A 26,024-nucleotide genomic window follows, 5' to 3' on the forward strand; every position below is an offset into this window, starting at 1 on the left:
TTTGATTCAGAGATTCGGCCGATTCAGCTATGACCGAATCAATTCGGGGCAGTGATTCGAATCACCGAATCAAATCATTCTCCGCTAAGTCGGCCAAATCCGAAATGAATACTAGCCACTTTGCACGGGCCTAATACTTATCCAGGCTCTTCTTGAAAGCCTCTCATGAAGGAGATTCTACAGGTTGACGAGGGAAAGTATTTTATTGCCTCACTGTTCTAAGAGAAACTTTTTTTCCTGATATTTAGTCTAAATCTCCTTTCTCACAATTTAAAATCACTGCTTGGTATTTTGACCTCTGCAGCAGGGGAGAATAGCTATTTACCCTCTTCTTTATGGCAGCCTTTCAAATATTTGAAAACTGTTCTCTAGTCCACTCAACCTCCAAAATTTCTCCAAGATAATACCTACCTCACTCAACTTTTCCTCCTACAGCTTTCTTTCCAACCCTTCATCTTTTTTGTCACTTGTCTCTGGACCTTCTCCAGCTTTTCCATATCCTCCTCCTAATACATCCAGAACTGCCCACAATACTCTAGAAGATGAGGCCTAACCAGCATCAAGTAGAATGGTTCTAACCCCTGTTGATACAGCCCAACATTGTTTGCATTTTTTTGCAACTCAACCAAATTACTGACTCGTGCTGAATTTGTAATCCATCCAAACCACTAGAACCTTCTCAGCAACACTATTGCCCAGCCAGTTGTCTCCTATTCTGCAGTTGTGCATTTGGTTATTCTTCCGTAAGTATAGCATATTGTATTTTTTTGTGCTGAACTTAATTCTCTTGTCTCTAGCCCAGCTTGCCAAACTAACAAGGTTCTTTTGAATTCTAATCTTCTACAGCAGGAGCAGGCAAAATACGGCCTGCGGGCTGCTTCCAGCACACCAGACCATTCTATCTGGCCCACGGGGCCCCTAAAAAAAATTTTAAATTAATATTTATTTGCTCCTGGCTGCCTGTCAAAGCCGACAAGAACCAGGGGTAGTTGGAGCCAGGGTGAGCCCTCAGCAGGACTCAGCAGCCCAGCCCCACCCCACCCCCCAGCCATTTCACTCTCTTACTGTCCCCGCCCTGCTTCCGCACCACATGGCTCCCGGCTATATGGCCAGACTGGGGAGCACATGGCACACCAGTATGGGGATGAGTGCATGCGCACAAGCAGGAAAAGTATGTGTGTGTGTGCAGGCAGGGGTAGAGTGCGTGCATGTGTGCGTGCAAGCAGCTGAACAAGGTGGAGAAGCTGCTTGGCACTGCCAGCTCTATGCTGCTCTGGCGAAGTGCCTCCTGTATGCAGGGGGGCAGTGAGAGCAGCAGCATGGGGCTGTACCCCTCAAACCAGCATCAGGCATTTCGCCAGAGCAGCAGGGAGCTCACAGCAGTGAAGAGATCCCTGCACAGCTCCACTGCTCCCTGCTGTGCCGGATAATGCCCACCAGGCTGCAGAAGTGCCGGGGGAGGGAAGCAGGGCAGAAGCCCAAGCCCACAGCCTGCGCCTGCCCTGCATACAGATCCGGGGGGCACGGGTCCCCTGTGCCCCCTGGGAGTGTGCACAGCAGCAGGGAGCCAGCCCTCTCCCCCTCCCCCAGACAAGCCACCTGCAGCACCAGCCTGCTCCCCGCTGGGGCCCTGCAGCCGCACATTGCTGCCCCAGGTCTCAAGACCCAAGCACTGCCTGGCTAGGCAGCAGCCCCAGCCCTGCCCAGCTCCCTCCCTACAGGGGCCTCATTCCCCCTCTCCCCCTCCCCACTTACCTGCTGGAGCTTCTCTACAGGCTCCCTGGGACAATGTGTATGTACATGCACATGGTGCCCCCTGTCTCACCGCCTTCCTCCCACTCCCTCGCAGCTCCCTGCAGGCTGGAACTACTCTGCTAGCTTGTAGGGAGCTCACTGCAAAATTGCAAAATCCGTGGGTTTCTCCGGTAAAACAAGAAATCCGTGTTTGCCTCTGGTAAAAAGTAAAATCTGTGGTTTACTTCATTTTTTCTGTGGGAAATGGAAAACCCAGATCCCTGCTACTCACAGAGACAGAGGTAGTTTTATGGGTTGTCTCAGGCTTGGAGAGACTCCAGGACCTCAACAGTCAAGGTTGACAGGATCTCTGGAAGCACTGACAGGACTCTCAGAGACCCAAGTCTATAGCCAGATGAAAGGGTAAGAAACTTAACTTGTGTTTTTGCTCTGTCTTAAAAACTTATGGTCAAATTATGTTATATAATTCTTTTCTCCTTTACAAAAAACCTTTTGTTGTTTAGTCTTGTTGATGACTGCCTGTAGTAAAGAGTGATCTCCAAGCTAACCCATTACACAGAAAATTTCTTTCACAGCCCAAAGGGAATCCACCTAGGCAATGGAACTGAGGCTTGAGGGATAAGAAGTTATTCCACAGCAAGCCTTGATCTGTTCCTTGGGACAAGCTGTATCTTTATCTAACCAAAAAATCTGATTTACTTATAAGAATGTGAAAAGACCTACTAAAAATCTAAGACCACTGCATTCCTTTGATCCTACCAACTGACTTTGTTTGGTAGACAAAGTTACCTAAAGTTACCTAACTAGACCAAGTTAGTTTGACGATTCATAATCCATGCTGGCTGCTAGTGCTAGTGATCAGCCTTTCCTCCTCAAGGTGTTTAACAATTGTATAAATTTGTTCCAGTAACTTCCTGGGCAAAGAAATCAGACCGATGAGTCTATAAATTCCCAGGTTCTTCTTTTTCCCACTTTTTAAACTTGAGTTCCAGTCCTCTCGAACTAGATTTCCCACATTTTCTGTGACTTTCTAAATTTTATCATATGTTGCTTCCCCAAACACAGACCAACAATTCTCAACCCAGCTATGTAGTGACATACAAGGAGGTTTTATTTGCTATGGATATAAACTTCCAGGAAGAAAGTACAGAAGATCTTACAGCAACTTGCTGCATGTACTCCTTAGTTTCCATTCCTTTTTTAAATGTCAGTCTCTCACTAATATGTGCTGATTAAAAAAATGCATTTTCCCCATTTATAAAATGCCCTTGCACCTCTAGGCAGGTTATTAAATACAGAAGTAACATAAAATCAACACACATATCAGAGAAGCATGTCAAATACAAATGACACCACACCAATCCAGCACTCAACCCTTTTCTACCTATCTGGTAAAACCCTCAGTAAATACCTAGGTCTTGAAACATGCTTACAAAGTCAACAGACTTGTGCTGCATTGTGGCACCCAGAAAGCAAATTCATGGGATGACTCACTAACAAAAAAAAAAAGTCATGGTTCTCTGCCCTCAAGAGCAGGTAGCAGAAGCATTTTCTTTCTGGTTACCAAGAAAATGCTCCAATGCTCCAAGATGCACCAATGCCCAAATTTTTACACGTATTTTCACTCCCTTTTTGTAATTGTTTAAACAGGACTAGACCTGGTACAGACAATTTCAGTGTTTTGATAATTACTTAAAATTTAAATGTACAAAATGTTGAACCTAAGGATAGTAAAATCCAGTTAAGCTCAATTATTAGGCTAGAACACGATTAGTAAGGCAGCTTCTAAAAATAATTGTGATCCAGACTGTATATAATTCTCTATTATATAAAACCAAAATCTGAACCAACACCCAGAAAAAAACATATTAGAAGCCAGCACCGATTACAAAGTATGGGTGTAACATGACTGGAATTCAAAAACACTCCTAATCAGAGAACTACACTTTAAACTTGAAGTTCCAAAGTAGCCCCAAAGAGTATATTTTAATAGTTCAGTTTGGATTTGAATGTGTATGGATAGTTTTATCAAGGCTTATCTCTTCAATATACGTATATACAGTTCTTTTCAGAACACAGTAGGCACGTCTACATGAGATGCTAACTGTGCAGTAGCCAAATAATACTGCATAGTTAACACATCACTCCACAAACAATGCTAATACGGGATTATTAGGCTACTGTGCAGTACCATTACTAAAAAGACATTTGCTGGCCCTCCTGTGCAGTAACTCCAGTTACTGTTCTTTTATTTAGTATTTGGTTACAAATATTAGATAAATGCACAGCAACCACTGCACAATAGTGTCTTGTGTAGATGTGCCCATTGTGAAGTTGAAAATTCATTTTTATTTGAAAATGTTGAGCCTAATAAAAGTGGGTCTTCAAATCACCATAGCTAAAATATTAAGGGAAAAATATTTATTTTTTTGCCCTCTTAATTTGTGCAGTGGACATTTTTTCTGTGATTAGTTAACACTGTTTTGTTTGCTTCCAGTGGTAAAAACACAAAATACTACTAGGGCAGTGACCGGTAGGGTCTCTCTCAAACCTTGCCAAGGGGTACTGGAGCAGTACCTGCCAAGCTTAAATTTGAGGAAATTAAAAAAAATAAATAAATCAGGAAGCACAAGTGCCCAGAAAGAAAAGGAAGCAGAGTGTTTGAATGGCTCATGTACTTCTCAACCCTGACCAAGAAAACCTTGCACACAGAGAAGCAGAATTAAAAAGTAATACTGTAACCTTTTAAAAAATACATATTTTCTGTTTAAATATCAAGGCATACTATGAAAAGGATGTTACTTCTAAAAATTGATTTTTAAAAGTTCAGGTTGAAAGTTTCCTATAAGCAGCATTATGCCATGTAAGTGGTACAATACTGAGTGGTACAACTTTATTTTCAGACAGCTAATTACCAGCAATTTTATCTTCCCATTAACAACTACAGATATGAATCTGAAAATATCATATAAGCTTTAATTGCTACCAGCAAGTTGAGAATGCTGTTCCAACAAGGTAACTATGCTATATTTCAGCACTTCTGACTCACTGCTTGCTGCTCAATTAATAATTATGATTCTGCAAAACATTACCATATTATTATGCTGCTTATTGAACTTTTAAAGCTAGTTAGCTCGTGCCATGGTACAGCGCTCTGAAAGCTTATTCCTATTTGAAAAAAGAAACAGAAACAGTTAGTTAACACAGCATAGCATACCTGCTGTCACATACCCATTTGCAGGGTACTGCCACAGCCCCAAGTTTTTCTCCCTGATGTCCCACTGCTTGTCCCACAAGCTAAGTGCTATCAGATTTTCTACAAGGACCAAATTAAGAGTTTACACTATATCTAAGAAAATATATGGAACTATACTCCTTCCTACACTATACTAATTCATATTGGTTCAAATACTGTATTTTCTCACATACAATATGAACCTATTTCTTCAAAATCAGCTCCCTGAAATTGGAGTATGTGTCTCAAGTGGGGAAGTTGTTTTCTTCACTGGAATTAAAGCACTACAAGAGATGCTGCACATGCCGAGCAACTGGCAAGAAGGTTGTTGCTTGTGTCTGGCTCAGCCAGCAGACAGGGCAGAGTCCTATGTTAACCAGCTCACAGCTATAGCTATTAGCTGAACACTCTAGCTTGTGCCTGAAGCAGCAAAGAGCTGCTGATGAAGCTTGTGGTGTGAAAACAACTCTTAGTTTACAGGAACTTACAAAAAGAACAACTTGCAACAGTCTCACTACTGCCTTTGCAAGGATCTAAGGCAGGGGTGGGCAAAATGAGGGCTGCATGCGGCCTGCCAGGCCATTCTATTTGGCATACGAGGCCCCTAAAAAATTTAGAAAATTAATATTTATCTGCCCCTGGCTGCCTGTCATGTGGCCCTCGATGGCTTGCCAAAACTCAGTATGCAGTCCTCCGCCCAAAATAACTGCCCGCCCCTGGTCTAACGCCTAGATTTGTGTGACAGGGTGAGTTCTCCTGGAAACAGAGAACGTGCAGGAAACAGGCATTAGGGTGACCATCAATCCCTAACTGGGCAGGACAGTCCCAGAATGGGAACTTCAAGTTCCAGTCCCGGGCTGCATGACTCCAGGACACCATTTGTCCTGGATTTGCAATGCCATGCAGTGATCTGCAGGAAACAGGAGGCCTCCCTTTGCAGGCTGGCAGCATTCCAGCCTGCAAGGGGCTGCCAGGAGCAAGATGCAAGGGGCGCCATGCGCATGCCCGCACACATGCATATAGCCAAGAACACACCCAGACAGCCTGAAGAGCAGCTCCCTGCAGGTAAGTCTATGGGGGGAAGAGGTATACTGGGGGTGGGTGAGGGAAGATCGAGGCACCCCATGAGGAGGGGTGCATGTGCATGTGACCAGCCTTTCCCTTTTGAAAAGATGGTCACCGTATGTGACATCCCAGGAGACCACCTCATTGAGGCAGCAGAGATTTCTTGGTGTGGCAGGAAGTTCCTGTTGTCTGCTGCCTCACCCAAACCATCATCTCCTTGGATGCTATATTTCCAGGATACTCTATAATCCCAGTGTCAAGGTGAAAGAGCAGAGGGAGAAGAATCTCCGAGAAACAGGGTGAACACTCCCATACTTACCTCAGGAGATCGGAAGATGGCTGCTGTCGAGCTCAGCAGGAAGTCGCATTTCCAGAGTGAGTGTTCACTTTGGACTGGCCCAGGATGAACCACACCAAACACCTCCGGCCCTGAACAAGGGCAGCCCAGGGGAACAACCAGCATCTGGAAGCCAGGGACACAGAGGAGCACCCTCCCCCCAGCCCACCCCCGACACTGATCAGCCAAGCAGAAGGCAAAATACAGGTACCAGGGAGAAAGTATAAGGAAATTGGAGGATCCGTGACAAAGCAAATGCGGCAGCAGAAGTTGGAGCAGCAGGGTCTAGGCAAGCAGAAGCCTGCCTACCAAAGAAGGTGGGGGCAAAGGGGAACAGGGAAGAGCAAGAGAGCTCAGCCCTCTTGAAGAGTATGACCCCTAGGGACTGCCTGTTCAACCTGCAGGTGATGAGGTCAGGGTTGTTGTTTTTTTTCCTTCCTTTGGCTTTTTCTCTTTTGTCAAAAGGAAATATTCATTGTTTTCCTTTACTGGGGTTTTTGGGGGGGCAATTTGTGGACTCAGGTGTGGTCAGGCTGGGGTGTAGGAGATGGAAGAGCCCCATTAAAAATCTATCTGGCCGGGTGGTCCAGAACAGTGGCTTTTTCTCCTCCTTGGTTGTGACAGCTGAAAATTATGTCTGTGTGATAAAGGTGCTTCCTGAGCGCTCTGTGAGGATTAGACCAGGTGTTATTTTGTTGTTTGTTTAGATATTAAGCTGCATGTTGCCGCTAAGAGTTTAATTAAAGTAAAAGGTTAGTGAGGCCTTGTAATTAGCGAGGCCTTGTAAGATTAGTGAGGCCTTAAAAGTAGTAAGGCCTTCTATGTAGTGCCGCAGTTAAAATTAGCCTTATCAGAAAAAAGCAAAGGCTTGTAGTGCTATTAGTCAATAAAGGATATTTGTCATGAGTGGCTGTAAGTCCACAGCATAGCTCAGAAGTTATAAGCTAGCTAGCACATCCAAAAATTATCAGAAGGAAGATGAAGTTCTGTGAAAGAAGCTACTAATTTAAGATTAACGGCTGACCTGAATTCAGTGGGCCAATGGATCTCAAAGAGCCCGAAGACTGAATATCAGAGTCCTTCCCGATACCCCTCAGACAGCACAGATAAGGGATGCCTGACTTTGCTAAGCTTTATAAGAAAGAAACTTGTCATAGATCAGGCATCAGAGGGGACTGCCAATAAGTTGCTGACGCGAATTGTTATCGTCTGTCATTGTTGTTTTGTTACTACACGTAGTTGTGTTTTTGTTAAGTCAATAAACCTTTCTTGCCTTTTACTCCCGACCACATTCTCAATCCCAAACCCTCCGCTGGTGGCTGCGAAACTTGGTAAGAACCTCCTGTTGAATTTTCTCAGAAACATCAAAGACATGGCAGGAAAGAAGATAATATCAGGGAGTGGCGGGGATAATTTTTCATACCTCCTTTGCCTGCAAGTATAGAGGGGGAAAGATGTCATGCAGAGGACCAACCCTTATAACACCAATATTTGACACCTGGGAAGACTTATTCTGACACATAGTTGACCATGACTCTGAAAACACTCTATGGTTCTACATTCTGCCTTCCAAAAATAAGGTCTGTGTTTTAATTGGATGTATATTTTATGCAAGAAAATACGGTAGTTTCTGAGAGCTTGATTTTGCATCAGAGACAGTTATTACCACGACGATCATATGTACCAATGAGAGTCAGATATGAGCTGGTTGGGGGAGGGGGATAGAGAACAAAGTAGACAGCCTTCTGGGAAGAACATACAGGACCTCTGTCTAACCCAGGGGGTACACAGCCCTACCAGGTGAGACGCCTTGTTGGATTTCGTCCTGGCCACGGGTGGCAACCTGGTACGGGGTCTGCGGGTGCTTGACCACCTGGGCAATAGCGATCGTCTGCTGGAATTCACCATCCAGCGCAAGGTGGTAAAAGCCTCCAGCAAGGAGGCAGCCCTTGACTTCAGCAGGGCGGACTTTAATGAGGTGAGAAAACTAGTGGGGGAAGCACTGAGGTCCCAGAGCAGGAGGGAGTTGAGTGTTCAGGTGGAGTGGTTGTTCCTTAAGGAGACGATCCTCCAAGCCCAAAGGGAAGTAATCCCTACATGAGTCAAAGGGGGCAAGAGGGCGCAAAGGCCCCCATGGCTCACCAAAAGCATCCAGGAACGTCTCCAAACAAAAAGGGAGGCGTACACCCATTGGAAGGGAGGGGCCATCACAAGAGAGGGCTATACCTCGGTAGCTTGAGAATGTACCAGGGTGGTCAGGAACGCAAAGGCGGAAATGCAGCTGGGACTAGAGACCGAGATCAAGGACAACAAGAAGTCCTTTTTCAAATACGCAGGGGGGCAAAAGAAGGTGCCAGGTAATGTGGGGCCTCTGCAGGACACGCTAGGAAATCTGTTCATCTCACATGGCGGTAAAGTTAACATATTCAACAATTTCTTTGCCTCCGTATTTCTGAGGAGGGACCCGGATATTTCCCTCACTGGCACTCCCGAGGGCCCTGTGGGTGGCACACCCAGGCCTAGGATTAATGAGGACTTTGTCAGGGAAATTCTGGAGGGACTAGATGTATTTAAATCCACAGGTCCTGATGATCTCCACCCCAGAGTGCTGAAGGAACTAGCAGGGGTCATTGCGGGACCTCTGGCGTAGTTCTATGAGCACTCATGGCGCTCAGGCAATGTGCCAGAGGACTGGAAAAGGGCCAATGTGGTCCCCATCTTCAAAGAAGGGAGGAAGGAGGACCCAGGAAACTATAGGCCCGTGAGTCTTACCTCGGTCCTGGGGAAGCTTTTCGAAAGAATTATCCTGGCACATGTCCAGGAATGGCCAGCAGGGGAGAGTATGTTCGGGGCAACCAGCATGGGTTCACTAGGAGCAGGTCTTGTCAAACCAACCTGGTGGCCTTCTATGACCAGGTCACCAAGTCCTTGGATGCAGGTGTCGCAGTGGATATAGTCTTTCTGGACTTCAGGAAGGCCTTCAACATGGTCTCTCACCCCATTCTCAGCAAGAAACTAGGAGACAGTGGTGTTGATGCCTACACAGTCAGATGGGTCACTAGCTGGCTGGTGGGCGGCACCCAGGAGGTGGTGGTGGACGGGTCTTATTTGACCTGGAGGAATGTGGGCAGTGGGGTTCCCCAGGGCTCAGGCCCGCACTATTCAACACCTTCATCAGTGACTTGGGTGAGGGGATAGAAAGCAGCCTGTTCAAATTCACAGACAACACTAAGATGTGGGGTGAAGTGGGTACACTGGTAGGAAAAGGCTGCAAGCAGATCTAGACAGGTTACAGCAGTGGGCTGAAGAAAACAGGATGGGGTTCAACACTGACAAGTGCAGGGTAATGCACCTGGGGAGAAAGAACCAGCGGCACACCTACAGGCTGGGGAACTCCCTTCTCGCCAGTGTTGAGACAGAAAAGGATCTTGGAGTCATCATTAATGCCACAATGAACATGGGCTGATAGTGTGGGGACGCGGTCAGGAAGGCCAACCATATCTTGTCATGCATCCACAGATGCATCTCAAGCAGGTCCAAGGAGGTGATACTCCCCCTCTATGCAACACTGGTCAGGCCGCAGCTGGAGTACTGTATCCAGTTCTAGGTGCAGCACTTCAGGAGGGATGTGGCCAATATGGAGAGGGTCCAGAGGAGGGCCACCTGTATGATCAGAGGTCAGCAAGGCAGGCCCTATAAGGAGAGGCTGAGGGACCTGAACCTGTTCAGCCTCCACAAGAGAAGGCTGAGAGGGGATCTAGTGGCAGTCTACAAATTAGTGAAGGGGGGCCAGCAGTCATTGGGAAAGTCCCTGTTCCCCTGAGCACTCCCAGGAGTTACAAGAAACAATGGACACAAGCTAGCGGAGGGTAGTTTCAGGCTAGACATTAGGAGGCGCTATTTCACTGTCAGGGCGGCTAGGACCTGGAACCAACTTTCAAAAGAAGTGGTGCTGGCTCCTACCCTGGCAGTCTTTAAAAAAAAGCTGGATGAACATCTGGTTGGGGTCGTTTGACCCCAGTACTCTTTCCTGCCACGGCAGGGAGTCGGATTAGATGATCTCCTCAGGTCCCTTCTGACCTAACCAACTATGAAACTATGAAACTTAATTATTTAGCAGATAAATCTTCATAAAGCAAAGGGCTATTACTCCAATACCTTTCATGTGATGAAACATATACACATGCAAAAACATTTTAGTATGTCACTTTTGTATGAGACTCTAGCCTACTAAGTTACTGTATGAAACGTCTGCAAACTTCCTATGGCCCAAAACATACCAAATGGATCCAGACTATGCTGGGGAAAGAAATGTAAAACCTGCCAATGTATTTCTACCACTCCCACAATAACTACATCCCACAACAGAACCATCACCATTCCTGGATCTTATACCTGCACCTCCAGAAGTGTAATACACCCCATGCAGTGCACTAAGTGTCCTGATGGAAATCATGTACGAAAAACCAAACAACAACTGCGTACAAGAATGAACACACATTGAAAATCTATCAAAGATAAAAATACCCAATTACCTGTGGGTACACACTTCTCACAAGACAATCACTCTCTCTCCAATCTCTCAGTTCTAATCCTCAAAGGGAATTTATACAATACCTTTCATAGACAAGCCTATGAACTTCACTACATAAATCTATTGGATACAAAAATCATGGACTAAGTACAGACATTGGATTTATGGCACATTATAACCTGCCTGCCATCTGATAACCCCAGGTAACCTCTCTACATTTTACCAGCTACATTCTATCACCAGGTCAACATTCCCCCCTTTTCATTCACCACCTACCTGTCTCACACCTATTGTCTCCCATGGCCTCTGATCCTCACTGCCATGCATTTGCATTTTCACAGACCTGCATTTTGCATATTGGCTTCTATTCCATCCAGGAGAACACAAAAAAACCAGCAGACTCTCCCTATGCCTGAAGGGTGTTTGTACCTGAAAGCTTGCAAAGAACAATTTTATTTAGTTAGTCTAATAAAGATATCACATTTACCCAAAGAACCTTGTCTGTGTAAAACATTGGCAGTTATTTTACACTTTGATATTTACAGGCATGTCTGATGTACAACTGACCCCAATATCATTCATTCACTGTCAATTTACATTTTTTTATCCTTGTGTAATATCAAAGATGAATGGCAGTAATTGATTGCAAAGTTCTGAACCTTCAAAAACCAATATTATTGGTTCTTTGCCATCCACCGTTTGTGAATAAAAATAAGATCATCATTTGAAAGATGGAAAAAAATGCAACCATCAGGGATAGAAAGACAAACTTATATTACACCTTCATCCCCATGCTTATCCAAGTTATATTAACACATCTGCACAGTATCATCCATCATGCTATATGATGCTCCTGCACACAAATAACATTTTGTCTAGTGTAACTATTCAATTGTAAAGAAGTACATTGTAATTGATTTGCATGTCACAGTAACCAACAGTCATATCCTAATATTAATTAGTGATAGTACTGTTCTTTTAATATTGCTGTCAAGTGTATTTCAGAATGGAGACACCAATAACAATTATCTACTATATAATATTTGTTTGTTAAGGGAAGTGAATAAGAACTGAGGATCTTTATTCACTGAACGTAATTTGTTTCCAGCTTTTAAAAACACTTGTTCAAATTCTTCATAGTACAAGTTCTTTGATGGCCAGTGAATTATAATATTTAGTTATCTTTCATTGGGAGATCAATGGTACTTATTTCAAGGGACCAGGAATGTATTACAACCTGCCTGTAAAATGCCTAATGAATTTGGAAACAGAATTGTGCAAAATGGCTACAAAAACTTTAATATTAATTTTAATAATCTTCAATGGGGGGTGGCAAAAAAGAAGGAGAGAGAGGAAGAGGGAAGAAAGGATGCTGAAATATGATACTGAGCAATAGATTTCTACTACCTTTTTCAGAAATATCAAAAGTAAGCCTTTTGTACAACATCTTTGCTGATTTAATCTGAAAGTACCAAGCATAAAATAAAAACTTGCCTCAGACTAGAGGACTCTTCCAGCCCTACATCTCTATGAATCTATGAAACCCATTATGCACAGTAAGAGAGAACAATTAGCTACTTGAAGGGGAACAAAATTATGGCTCAAAATCACCTTAAAACCGAGTACCCTGTTTCTTGCTTATAATCCCCAAAACATAATCTTAATTTTATCATGGCTATCACATCCTCATCAGTGCTAACAGTAAAAACTTACTTTCATGTAGTCAAAGCAAAAGCTGAGGCTTCAATGTTTAGTGAACATGAAAAAAAACTGTCTTTATCCAGGAATCAGCCTGTGTTAGTTTGGATGGATACAGTTATTCATCCATCTGGGAATGTTTTCTCTTCTCTTAATCTCACAGGGAACATTTATGCTTGATAATGCATAGCCTCATCTCTCTATGGTCAATTTCTCTAATTAAGAATAGTATATATGATACATATGTTGTAAGTGTTTAGTATTCACAAATGGTAAAATTGATGGAGTGCTTCCATGAGAAGATGAATAGAAAAAATAACGGAAAGTCTTACCTCTCCATATAAATATGCCTAACATTTCTCAGTCAAGTAATGAGTATTCTTCATACCATGGTATATTCAGGTATTGAATCCTACCCCAACAAACAGATATAGACTCTCTCAAATACAGAAAAAAAATCCATAACATGTAGGACATATTACAGGAGTTTCAACAATTTGCAAAGTAAAATATTTGGACTTATAAATGCTGCCCTGTTATACAATATCTGAATATATATTGAAAGAAAAAAATAATTTTATTTAAAAAATTGCATATCAGCATTTAAAAACTTTAACATTCACAAAGGCTTGCAATATGTTCATTGCCGTGGCATGAGGTTATGTACATGGAGGTCAAAAATATATTCACAGACAACATCTTCCTTCTCTACAATGCCTGGGCCCTTCTCTAAAATTCCTCCCCTGCCCCACCCCTCCGCCCAAGTAACAACAAACAGAGCCTAACAAAAGAAAGCACTGGCAACCTTTATTAATATAAATAATCTATGTGCAATACATTTTTATTAGTTCAACACAACAGAAATAAACTGTGGATTAATTCAGGATCACTCCACTGGATACCAAACTGCCAAACAGGTCCTGCAGAAAACTTTCACCAATCTAGATACATTATTAAACATTTAACCTGGCTCCCAAATGCCAGCTAAGATAGATTTTTCATTCAACTACCAAAAAGTAAGTTTCTAAAAAGAAAACAATTGTAAGAAAGAGTGCTAGTCTGTCCTACCTTTTAATAAATTATATTTTGTGAACACATTTAAAAAAAACACAAATAATTGTGTGAGAAGTTAGGGACTAGAAGACTAAATAGAATTATGCAAGATTGCACATGAGTATACATGCACTGGGGTATCACTATTTATTGGATTTTAAGATGGCAATACAGGAAAGCAACAAAAACAACAAAGTTTCTTAGCTTCTTTTCCCCCCACAGCATAAATACCTTTCAGGATTGAAAGCTGTCTGCTAACAACTGGTATCCTGGGAAAGGCAACAGGCCTCAGCTTCTATTTGGAGTTGGAGAATTCCTAATATCTCTTCCAGACAAAAAGGATACACAGAGGTATGTTCCATGGATGACTGAAACTTATGTTTTGATTCCATGAATAGTAGCTCTGCTTCGTTTGCATTAGAAACCATAGATAAATATACAGATACATCACAAGAGAACCAGAGAGTTAACACAATATAAATAGTTCTGGGGTATAAAATACAAAGTAAAAAAAATATATTAATTCACATCACCATTGAAGAATAAAGTTCCATGGACAAAGTAAATTTACAGCTTTTCAACATGGACTACAAATCTTGACAAACCACTACCCATCCACTAGCATGGCTGCCAGAACGTCATCCATCTGGACCATCACTGATGCCATCTTGTTATGAATAAAACTAATCTGAAATTCTACCCTGTCCCAGTTATTAATTTGGCTGAGAAACCACAATGTTATCCTTATTCCCTATACACTCTCAAGAACCCCATACAACTGGTCAAAGTTAACAGAATGGCACAACTGATATATGATAGAGGTGCACCGATACATCAGTCCCATATCAGATTGGCACCAATATAAGGAAAACTGACAGTATCAGCAATCAGCTGTTTTTATCTGATGTGGCCAATAATGTCGCTGAAAAATCCCCCGTGCATGTGCGTAGCTGCAGTACAGCACACAGGTGACCAGGAGTGCAGCCTCACAGTGTGGAAAGCAGCATTGGGCTGGTAAGTCTGTGGTGGGGGAAGTGGTAGGGGGAAGAGAAGGGGCATGGGGGGGGCAGACTAAGGAAGCTGTGAGTGTCTCATCCAAGTGGTGAAGTAGGGGTGGCTCCCGGTGCAATGTGCACCTCATGGGGGCATAAGGGGTGTGTGCCCAGAGATCGGCACGTGGCTCAAGAGTGAGTTGCCATTGCAGACTCGAGCCAGGGCAGTGCCAGGCTCTTCCTAGTAAGGGGGCTGGGCCGGGGCTGCCTTCAGAGCAGGTGGCGGTAGCACTGAGAAGGGGGCTATGGCAAATTTTGGAGTGGCTGAAGTCCTCCCCATAGCCCCCCTTCCAGCACCACCCCTGCCTGCCCTAAGCACTGTCACAGCTCAACCCCCTGCCAGGAAGAGCTCGGCGCAGCTCCAGCCCACAGTGACAACCTTCTCGCAGCCCACACACAGACCCAAGGGCACCCACCCCCCATGCCCTTCTGGGGTGTGTGTAGTGGTGAAAGCTGCCACCCCCCACTGCCACACAAGCCGCTGGCGGCTCCATCCCATGCCCTGCCCCAACTGGGCAGTGCCTGCCCCTGCCCTAGCCACAGTCCCTCGCTCCCTCACCATGGGGGCCACAGTCTTGTGATGACTGGCTAGTTCATTCAGCACTCTCGGATGGAGTTCATCTGGTCCTGCTGTCTTACAGGTATCCAGCCTCTCTAGCTGCTCTTTCACCAGTTCTACATTGACAGATGGTAGGGAGCTCAACTGTTGGAAGGGAGCTTATCAGCTCTACATGGACTGTTGGGCAGAGAGCAGGACAGGCAGACAAGGTCAGGAGCAGGATCTTTGGGTGGTGACAGCGTATGGCCAGAACTTGGGGCAAAGCTGAAATCTGCTCCCCACAGAACTGGCGCTTGTTGCAGGGACATGTGGGTAGCAGTTGGAAGAAGTTGCCACTGTGGGGGCAGCCAAGAACCAAGTGCAGCTACTGTGTTGCCCAGCCCTAACATTGCACCCAGGAGGTCCAGCTACATAAGCCACAGCTTGAGCTGCCCCCCATGCTTGGACTGGGCAGTGCTGACAGACTTACCATGGGCCAGATAAAATCCCTTGGTGGGTTGGATCCTGCTCACACGCCATATTTTGCCTACCCTTGGTTAAGGGTAGCCCCTATTCTGGGACATGTCACATGTTCAATTAAGATGCAATATGAACCAATGACAAAGATGTTCCTGGAGTCTAGGAAAATGCTCATTTAAACTGTCAACAATTGTATCTTTCATTTGCTATTATATTATGCCATAAATCTGTGGCATGTTTCCATTTATGGAACAAACAACATACTACCCATGCCATAAATGTAACATCTGCCAGGGCCCGAAGAAACAACGTCCTCACAGTATCCTGTCAGAGCAGTTGAAATGCTTTATTTTTCTACCTGGGTAAATCATGGACCCCAAATGACAGGTACAGGTTGCATACACATGTAAAACTCTTATAATAGCTCTACAAAATCCATACTGTATATTCTCTAAATAACCCATTTTCACTAAATTTACCATAACAAGATATGAGAGTTATTAGCATTTCCACTTTTTAGATTTCCAAAAATTCTGAATTTTAATTGTATATGCATATGCCCTACTAGCTGCCTAAGAGAGATGTATATAGCCAAAATTTAAAGGTATTTGAGAAACACCAGATATATACAGCTCAATTTTTAAAAATATATTTAATAGTAAAAACACAAAATTAAAGCCAGTTAACATTTTTTCAAACAAGAAAGTGTACATTTCCCACACTATTCTATGAAATTTTCACAAATATTAATCCACTAAAATATTTTACTTTCATAAATGCTATAGTCACAGTATACAACATTTGCATAAACTTGCTTTAAAATTAGCTAATTGATAATTACATCCTACACCAATTTAACGAAAATTCCTGCCACCAGGATTTTTTTAGCCATTGTAGCCAATAATACTTACTGATAATTATGGCTTCTGGCCAGGGCTCTGGACACCTGAATTCCCTCTTCCTCATAGGACTGGGGCCCCCAGATGCCTGGGTTCCCTTGGGAAATGGTGGGTTTCCCCTCGCAGGCGGGCAGCATTCTAGCCTGCAAGGGGTCCTGCTTGGGGCTCCAGTGAGACACAAGAGGCGCTACATCCATGTATTCAGCTGAACACATGCACGTGGCCAGGAATACAGCTGGGCAGTGTGGAGAGTAGCTCCCTACAGGTAAGTCTATGGAGGAGAAAGGGTGTAGGAGACGTAAGGAGCATGGGGGGAGGGGGCATATGAGGCCCCCACAGTGAAGGAGGGACTGAGTGAGGCATAGGCAGGGGCTGTGGGTGCTGCCCAGCCAGGTCAGTGAATGAGACCCAGGGTCAGGGCAAAGAGCAGAACAGAGCCATGGGCGGCTCGTCCAGGGGGCAGGTGGGGGTGGCTCTCCAGCACTGCGTGCACCTCCCAGGGGAGAGGTGTGCCCCCCAGATTTGTGCATGGAATGGATGCAAGCTGCTCGCTGGGGGCTTGCGGCTCTCCACTCTGCTGCCTTTCCTTCAAGAGCCCTGCACTGACCATTTGCCCTCTGCCCACATGGCAGCAGTGGGGTCAGCAAGTTGTGCCCCTGCTGCCAGGCAGGCAGGCGGTACAAAGCCCCAAACCCACAGCAGTCAGCCTGTATCCAACCTCGCCCCACTCAGCTCTGCTCATGGTGGAGGGGAAGGGAGAAGCAGGGACGATAGGTGGGCATGTGTCATCCTAACCTCAGGCCAGCTGGGTCCTGCCCTTCTCAGGGCTGGGTCCATTCAATCTCCCCCACGGGGCATGGAGGCTTGCCTTGCCCCTGGCAACAGCAAAACCAGGTGGGGAAGGTACCCTTCTCCCTGCTGAAATCCAGCTTCCAGAATCCAGGGCCTGGATGCAGGGGAAGAGTGGCCCAGTTTCTCCAGGCCTAAAATAGTCCCATGGCCCTGCCCTGGGCAGAGGGAGGAGAGTGGGGAGCCTGACCCAGAGACCACCCAGCCCAGGGCAGCCAGGAAGGCTCACACCTTCCCCCTCAGCCCTGCTGGGCAGCTCAGGCAGCTGCCTCTTGGCACTTTTATACGTGCTCCGGGAGTTTAAAATGTCTTGCATTATTACTAAATATTGGTTATTGGATCTGCATCAGCCAATATGTTTGGTTAATAATTGACTATCAGCACTGGCCAAGAAAATCTTTAAATCAATGCACCCCTAAAAGCAATGATTCTCAAATTTTTCAGACTGGAGGCACCACTCAGAAAATTCCAGCTCTCAACTTTCACATATTTTTTGACTATAGAAAAATTTTAGAGAAATGTTTCTGTTGCAAAGAACATCAGAAACATCACAGCAGATCAAAATGCTTTTAAATACTATGGAATCCTACTTGAAATTTCTGGATTTTTCTTGTGAATCATGTTGACACACCTAGCAGTACTAACATGGTGTGCCACCCTGCAGCACTCTTGAAAAAAGCTCATAGTACCCAAAGGCACCACAGCACCTTGGTTAAGAATCACTGATCTGAAGTCTCTATGAAGACTGAAAAATTGGTGGTTTAAAACTTTTTCAAAAAGCAGCTCATGCAACTTGATTTCAGAAAGTCTTCACATTATCATCTGTAGATAATGTCATTTGGGCAGATAGAAATTTTGTTCAGAACTGTAGATAGGATGAATATACCATGGGATTTTTTCACAATCTTAACTATGTACTCACTGCCATCGACCCATAATAACAAGGCATCTTTACACACATCAGAATATCATTAAAGACTTTAGAGGAAACCCTCCTAATAGTACTAAACAAACGAAACTAAATTTTAAAATATAATGAGGTTGGAAATTTTAAGATCTATGTAATAATATTCTTACCAAAGACATAAAGGAGGAAGACACTGATAGTAAAATCCATCTTGCAAAGCTATCTTTGAGGATGAGCAAACATCAAGTTTGTAAGGTCATGTAAAGATGTTGGTAAATTCTAGGTCATTGCTTTAGGGAGATCAAAAATTGAAGCTTATCCTATAAAAGTGCACAATATCACCCAGGCTCTAATAGACCAGGTTTTGATTCCTGTCAGTTTACCTTTTGGTCCTATAAGCTGCTTTGATCCACATGACAATCCATCAGACCATGGATCCCTTGGAAGCTAGAAATCCCTTCTTTGAAGCTCCAAGTAAAATAAATCAGCTGTCAAACGTTTTGAACTCACTGGTTCTTCCTAAACAGTGTTCAATGCCTGCTTAATATCCAAACAATGAAATGCCCATCCTGACTACATTTAAGATTCAAGCAAAATGAAAACCATGACTGCACTAAATCATTTGATTTCAAAGTAATTCAAAGTGATTTTTTTTATCTATTAAACATTGATTGAGTTGACAAAGGATATTTAACTTTCAAGTACTGCAGATTTTAGTTCAAATACGAATATGCATTTAAATTTATCAAGCATAAAAATAATAAATAGAAGGCCAACGATGGCATGGGGAAAGCACACAGATAAAAGAAATGAAGAGCTATTACAAAAATGAACTACAATTATCCATAAAAGCAACCACTGATCATGGTAAGAAAGTGTTAACTAGAATAGAAACAGGGAAATATTTAGTGGCCCCGGAGACCAAACTGCTTTTCTGCTTTGTAAATATATCAAAATTTATGAAAGGATAGCAGATGTTACCGTCCACAATATCTCATGGGATTAATCTGCCTATGTTTTATATTTCTGTTTCAACTCATGAGTATACAATTGAAGCTTGTACTGTGGTATTTCTAGAGACACATTCCGCCGAGACAATAAATAACATGCAGTATTTTTTTTTAGATAAAATTAATTCTCAGGTTTAAACTTCCCAGCAAAGTTTACAGATTGCACTGTACTAAAAAGATATTTCAAAAACACTGATAGAGTCAGTAAACAGACACAGCAGACTAAAGCAGTATGGGTTGCTCTTCTAACTACGAGTCATGGCAAGACTCAAACCATTTTAATATTTAGCTATCCACCTGCCAGCATTTCGGATCATGAGATGACAATATGAAAAATAAGTATGCTGGGGCTCAGTTAGGAAGAATTCAAACTAACTGCAGTTTTTCCACTGGCTTGGCTGGGAGCAGATTTTAGCCCTTGGTGAGGACGTTTTATTTCTGGGAACTATCTGAAAGAAACTGCCAGCTTGGTGTGACTTCTAAGCAGACATTTCCCTCTAAAATTCTGCCTGTTGTGAAACAAAAGTGAAATACTTTCTTATTGAGCTATAAGGAAAAAATGGAAAGTTCCAGACCAGATGCAAACTTATGGGTAAGTCCAATGACCTACCCCTCAATTATCAGTACCAGATGCTTCAAGGAAACGATGAAAAAAACACTATAAATGGAAAATTATTCATAATTTCTTAAATGATAAATACCTTCCTCATACCTAATTCAATGATTCTCAACTATTTTAGATTCCATAAGGATTCAGAGTTTAGCAGCACCCCACTTCAAAAACTAATATAAACAGATTATGAATATTACAATTGTAAATATTGCATTATATTATTAAATTACATTATATTTATATACAATATAAATATTGTAATAAGACCACAGCATTCTTTGCTTCAGGCTGTTTCCCTGGCTCTGCCTGCCCCCGTACACATTTAATGCTAATGTGACTCCTGGATGCATCACACACTGGTCCAGGTTCCAGCTGGGAAGCAAGAACTAGTGGGCCATTTTCTGTCCTTAGTTATCCCAGGGCAATCCCCCCTGAACTCAAGTCTGAGGGCCAAAGTAGACAGGGCCTGGAGATGCCTGACTAGCAGGGATGACTTGCTGGGCTGCACACATGGAATACGGAGGATGCTGAGGGGGCTCAAGGGCAAGGGGATACACAGGGATCAGTTGCCATTAGCACCTTTACAAAGAACTCATGGCATCCCAAGTAAGAATCACTGCTGCAGTGGCTGTTGTATGTCTCAAATCATACAGATTTTTAATATATTATATAAAATTCTATGCAATGCAACTACTCATATTAATGTCTAAAACATTCTTGAATACTGCAAAAAAAAAAATCTTACAATAGAAACCCGTGGCAACTTACTAATTATATAGGAAAAACAATGCATTTCTCTTTCATATTACATTTGCAGCACCATATACTTCATAGTCCCGTGTTCTCTGCACTGCAAGGGCACGCTGCCCGAGCACGTGACGCTCCAGTCTTTTTTTTTCCCCCCCGTGGTTTTTTTTGACCCTTGGATATCTAGGGGTTAAAAAAAAAAAACAGGGGAAAAAAACCAAACAGTGCATACTCAGGCTGCATGCATTTCTAAAAAGCAGAGCTGGGCCACTAGGAACTGCGCTGTAGCTGCTGCCATGGCTGCAGCCCCAGAAGGCTGCTGGGGCCAGCACAAGACCCCAGGTAAAGCTGCTGGGGCCAGCACAGTGCTGGCCCCAGCCTCCCCTACTTCCCCCAGGGTAACTTGCCACGCACCAAAGCACACGTGGTACAAGTGTTCCCTGGGGACAAGTAGCTGTGGCACAAAGTGCACCGCTGCTACTTGTCCCCGGGAAACCAAATGGCCACGCACATCTAGACGCGCCTCCGGTGGTCAAACAGTTATATTGTTTGATATCATGGAACTTTTCAAAACATCCTTAAAAAGCTTTGAAAGACAACCACACTTCCTGCTAAGCTCTAGCTCTACAGCAGTTGACTGTGGGAAAATACGGCTTTCTCCAGATTGAGTCAACTGCCCGTTGCTGGTTTTACTGAGGCTAGAGTTATATCTACTCTGTGTTGATCTGGCTCTCCAACAATTAAACATGTCTTCCTTCCAGGTGAGTGCAAAACCAAATTGTCCAGCAGCATATGACCGTTCCATGAAGCAGTAAGCAGCTACTTCCTTCATGTTTTTGTTTTCAACTGGATGAGTAACAAGGGCCTATAAAATCTGGTTCAGGTCATGGATGCAGGATATTTTTAGGAAACATTTTAAAGCCTGTTTCCCATTTGGGATGAGCAAAGCAATCCTAAAAAAGCATTACTCAGTTTCCCAGAAGAACACTGGAGGTTGTTGCTGCCTCGAGATTCAGTATCCCAAGACTGGGCCCCAGAGACAGTTGCATAATCATAATTGCTAGTAACATAGTGCCTGTGGCTTTATTATACATCCATTCTCACCGTGTAACCTGACACCCACATAAGCATATTGCAGTGATTGTGGTTTGCAGCCTACCACCTCCACTCTCTCTTCCCTTCAATCTGAGAAGGAATTGTCAAATCACTAATAAATACTAGTCCCAGAACAAAACAGACAGAGGCACATAATGCTAACCATTTCAAATGCTGAAAATTGACTACTTTCCCATTCTCTGGGGAGTGGAAGGGTTTGTCTGTAGACAGCCTTTTACTGTCAGGCCACCACTTCTGGTCTTAATAGCCTGTTATGAGGGTCCTTTGTCAAAGGCATTTTAAAAGCCAAAGTGCAAGTTGGCTGGTCCTTGATTAGTTTCCAGCAGTGATGCCCAAAGGGTGTGCCGCAGCACGAGTGTGCCAATGAACACAACAGAACTGTGCTGTGAAACCCCTGTGTTAGGAACTAAATGCCCTCCTCTGACCTGTTCAGCATGCAGGCCTGCCCCATCTATTCCACCCTGCCCTGCCCATCCCACCCACAGGTCACGCTTCTCCACCCTGCCCCACCCCACCCATGGGTTACCCCTCAGGGGTCACCCCTCCCCCCCTTCCCCTGGCGGACCCTCAGTCCCCCACTAACCCTCCCATCCTGACGTATGTGATATCAGGCAGCCATTTCAAATTTATTTAACCTCCCCCTAACACGCCTGAATGCCTATACTTAGCCTTTATACGCAGGTTTTTCCAATGATTTTATGTTATTTATTTAAAATTAATGAAAAGCACTTTTTTAAGCACTTCCTATTAAATTTTAAAAGGTTTTGTCCTTTATTTAGATAGTCCTAGTGCCTAAATTTTATGGCAAGCATACCAAAAATGACAGGGACCTAGTGTTCAATTTAAAGACAACTTTGACACATTGTGTCAGTGCCACAGCCTGGCTCCTGGGGTGGAGTTGAGAGCCCTTTGTCTTGTTTCTTACCTAAACTTTCTCTACTGTGAAGAGAGACTTCAAAGCAGAAATGTGCTGCTTGGGAACCCACCCAAGATAGCCAACATGAAATGTTCATGGAAAAAATATTTCAGGAAACCTTTTCAGGAAATTAGGCACCCAAACACTGGACACTTTGAGAGTTAGGCTCCTAAATAATTTCTTCAAAAATAAAACTGGGTTTTTTAAGAAAAAAAAAACAAAAGCAGGAAGAGGAACAGTACAAATCCATCTCTCTTTTATATATAACTCAGTAGTGAAAACAATCACCCCAGCAGTAAAAAACCTGGGTTCTAGCCCCTCCTCTACCTGAAGGTGGTTCAAAAGGAGTATTTAAGCATGTTATCCAATAATTGTTTAACCAATGATATAGCATAAATCTCCTTGTAATAAAGGACTAGAATCCATATCTCCCCTAAGGCAAATGCCTTAATCCCAAAAATAAATCATCAATTCTTTTTTGACAAAGTGGCTCACCTGCAACCAGAGAGTTGATGCCTCTGTTCCCACCCCAACCACCTCAAAAAAAAAAAAAAAAAAAAAAAAAAAAAAAAAAAAAAAGGCTACAGCTGACTCCTAGAAAGTGATGGGAGTTTGCAGCACCTCCAGTTGAGAAAATCCTAAAATCCATGTCCCTACATACGGGGTGAGTGCTCTAACAAGTGACTTATTGTACAAGAGCGGGGAGTCACTAGTCCCTTCCCTTCATCTTCCTTTTTTATTTCTAAATAAAAAGTGGCCATGTTTTCTGTGTAAAATAGGCATCTGAGTAAATTAAGCATCCATGGAGCATGCCTAGCAGATTGGGATTTGAGAGACTTAGGTACAGGACTTAGGTGTAAGTCCTATTTTGAAGACACTAGTCAGGTCCAGGTATGAGTAAGGAGCCAGATACAACTTTGCTCCCCTCTCCAAAAAAAAAAAAGAGTCCTGTAGTTCTGGGAGTACAACAAAGCAGAGCATTAGGCATTTAAGGAACTTGAAAGAATGAAGGAATCTATATTTTTTACCGTGAGGTACCTACAAGATTAGGATCATGTCCCTGGCCTTAAGTATGTAAATCTTTCCTAACTCCCTCTTTGCACTGCTTTTGTGAATCTCAAGTCTAGTTCCTAGGAAGTGGGGTACCTTCCAATGTCCCAGTGAAAATCAGTTTAAATAAGCAAAACTAGCAAGGCTTGAAAAACAGAAGAAATTAAAAGAACTAGTCATCTCACCTTCCAAAGAAATCTGAACCAGGCTGTAATACACATATCACATTTGGCTTCATATTTTAAAAATCCCATGAAGAGAAGTAGTTTTCACTAACTGCAGATTTCCACACATTTGTTACATTCCCAACTAAGTATGCATACACTGAAAATTTTACTTACTTATACCTAGCTATAATAATCATATCATGTTTTACATTTTTAAAACAAAAATGATAGAAAAAAATATTGCAACTAAAGTGCAGAACACACATACCAATGCTAATTTCATCATCAGTTTCAGCATCTCCAATACACTCAAACTGAAAATCTTGAAGAGACTGGGAAAATTTTTGTACTGCCATGGATAAATCTACAATAAAAAAAAAACACACAAACAAGATGTTAAATTATTTGGAATAACTATATCAAAGAGCGTACAGAATTTTACATACCTATTTTATTTACAAGAAATCCTAGTATCCTTTTTGAAAAGTAATCTCACACAAAATAAAAGCAGAATGCTGACCATTCAGAACAGCTCCAAAAGCTAATGAAAAAAATATATTAAATTCCTGATCCCAAGCACAATAAAGAGAACTGCATTCACGCTGACAAACAAATATCAGTTCTCTTAACTTCCTTAAAGAGAAGAAATTGATACGGGGTCTGAAGCTTTACACTGGCAGCAGCACAATGTAAGCAAGCAAGGATACGTACATAAGGGCCACAGAACTGGACTCAATCAGTACTAGGGTAGTATCTTAATATATTTCTTCCAGACCTCCGTCTCTATAGAATATACAATTAATGTAGAATATTCTGCAGATTTTTTTTAAATAAGGAAATGAAATATGTATGTTTTCAGCCATTTGCCACTCAACTAAAAGGCCCACAGATAAAGAACATTGTTTTTGAGTCACATCCACAGATCTTCAGTTTCAATCAAGTTAAAACTTAACAGCAAAAAGTTTGATTTTAATGGTAGACATGTTCTAGTACAAAGTATTCATAAATATGGATGACCAAAACACTCTCAAAAATTCTTTCAGAAAAATACATGAAGGTGAGCACACCTATATTAAAACAAGATGAATCACAGTTGTGTCAGTCTAGACAAAATGCTGCATAACATTTATTCTCTATAGTCTCTGGAACATATTAGGAGTATCAATGTAGAAGCTAAAAAATGAGGAGAAAATATAGATTCATATCTGAAAAACCTAGAAAAAAAAGCTTCAGTATGGACAGGAAATTAGCCAAAACCTATATGACCATTTTTCCAAAAGCATCACTGGTACATTTAAATCTGATTACAAAGCCCCAGAGAGTTTTATACTTCTAAAATTACATGCATTTATTAAGTGCTTACAAGGAGCTCCTAATTATATAGTATGTGAAATGCAAACAGATCTTCTTCTGAAGAAATCTAGAATATAAATGCATGGATAATATTGGCATGGGCTCTCAAATTTTCTCCATACATCAGTTAATTTTGAGGCTGAAATATACAGAATATATCACTATGTTCAGTGAAAACAGTGTGCACAAAGTTTTAGACAGTTACAAATAAAGAACAAACAATGCCCTACCAGGATGCTGCCCCCTATTCATGCTCTGTATCTACTTCTTTCTTACTGGCCTCTGGCTATCAGGCATCAAATTAATCAAATGACACCCCTTATCTCAACTTCCCATTATTCATTAGCTTTTACTTGAAGCATTGTTGTGCACCAGTCCAAAAAAGAATTAAGACTCTTTTAGAATATCCAGAGATTAAAATAATTATTTTTTCCATGACATGGTTATCTGATACATAGCTGTATTGTGTTTATCCGCAAAAGTAGTTTTTGGTAAATAAGGGAGAAAAGAGTTTGGAGACTAACCAATCTTTCATTTGGATATTATTTGTCCCTAATGGCAAGTCATTTACTCTCCTAGGAGAATTCAGTTGAAATTTAACCCCCTCCCCACCCCCCCAAAAAAACCTACAAAAATTTTAAATAAGTATC

General features: G+C 42.6%; 1 protein-coding gene across 6 annotated transcripts in view; it reads right to left on the bottom strand.

Annotated features, from left to right (window-relative positions):
- The window catches only part of ARHGAP42 (Rho GTPase activating protein 42), a 338,856-nt gene that overhangs the window by 248,225 nt on the left and 64,607 nt on the right, over positions 1-26,024 (bottom strand). For 5 of the 6 annotated variants that reach the window (XM_006274137.4, XM_019482040.2, XM_019482039.2 and 2 more), the window contains exon 2: positions 24,290-24,385. The exons of the other annotated variant lie outside the window; for it this stretch is intronic. In XM_006274137.4, the coding sequence (XP_006274199.1) occupies positions 24,290-24,385 (96 nt within the window). The remainder of the gene's footprint in view (positions 1-24,289; positions 24,386-26,024) is intronic. 6 annotated transcript variants of the gene reach the window in all.

Source organism: Alligator mississippiensis, chromosome 1 (assembly GCF_030867095.1).
Source record: "Alligator mississippiensis isolate rAllMis1 chromosome 1, rAllMis1, whole genome shotgun sequence".
Taxonomy (NCBI): domain Eukaryota; kingdom Metazoa; phylum Chordata; order Crocodylia; family Alligatoridae; genus Alligator; species Alligator mississippiensis.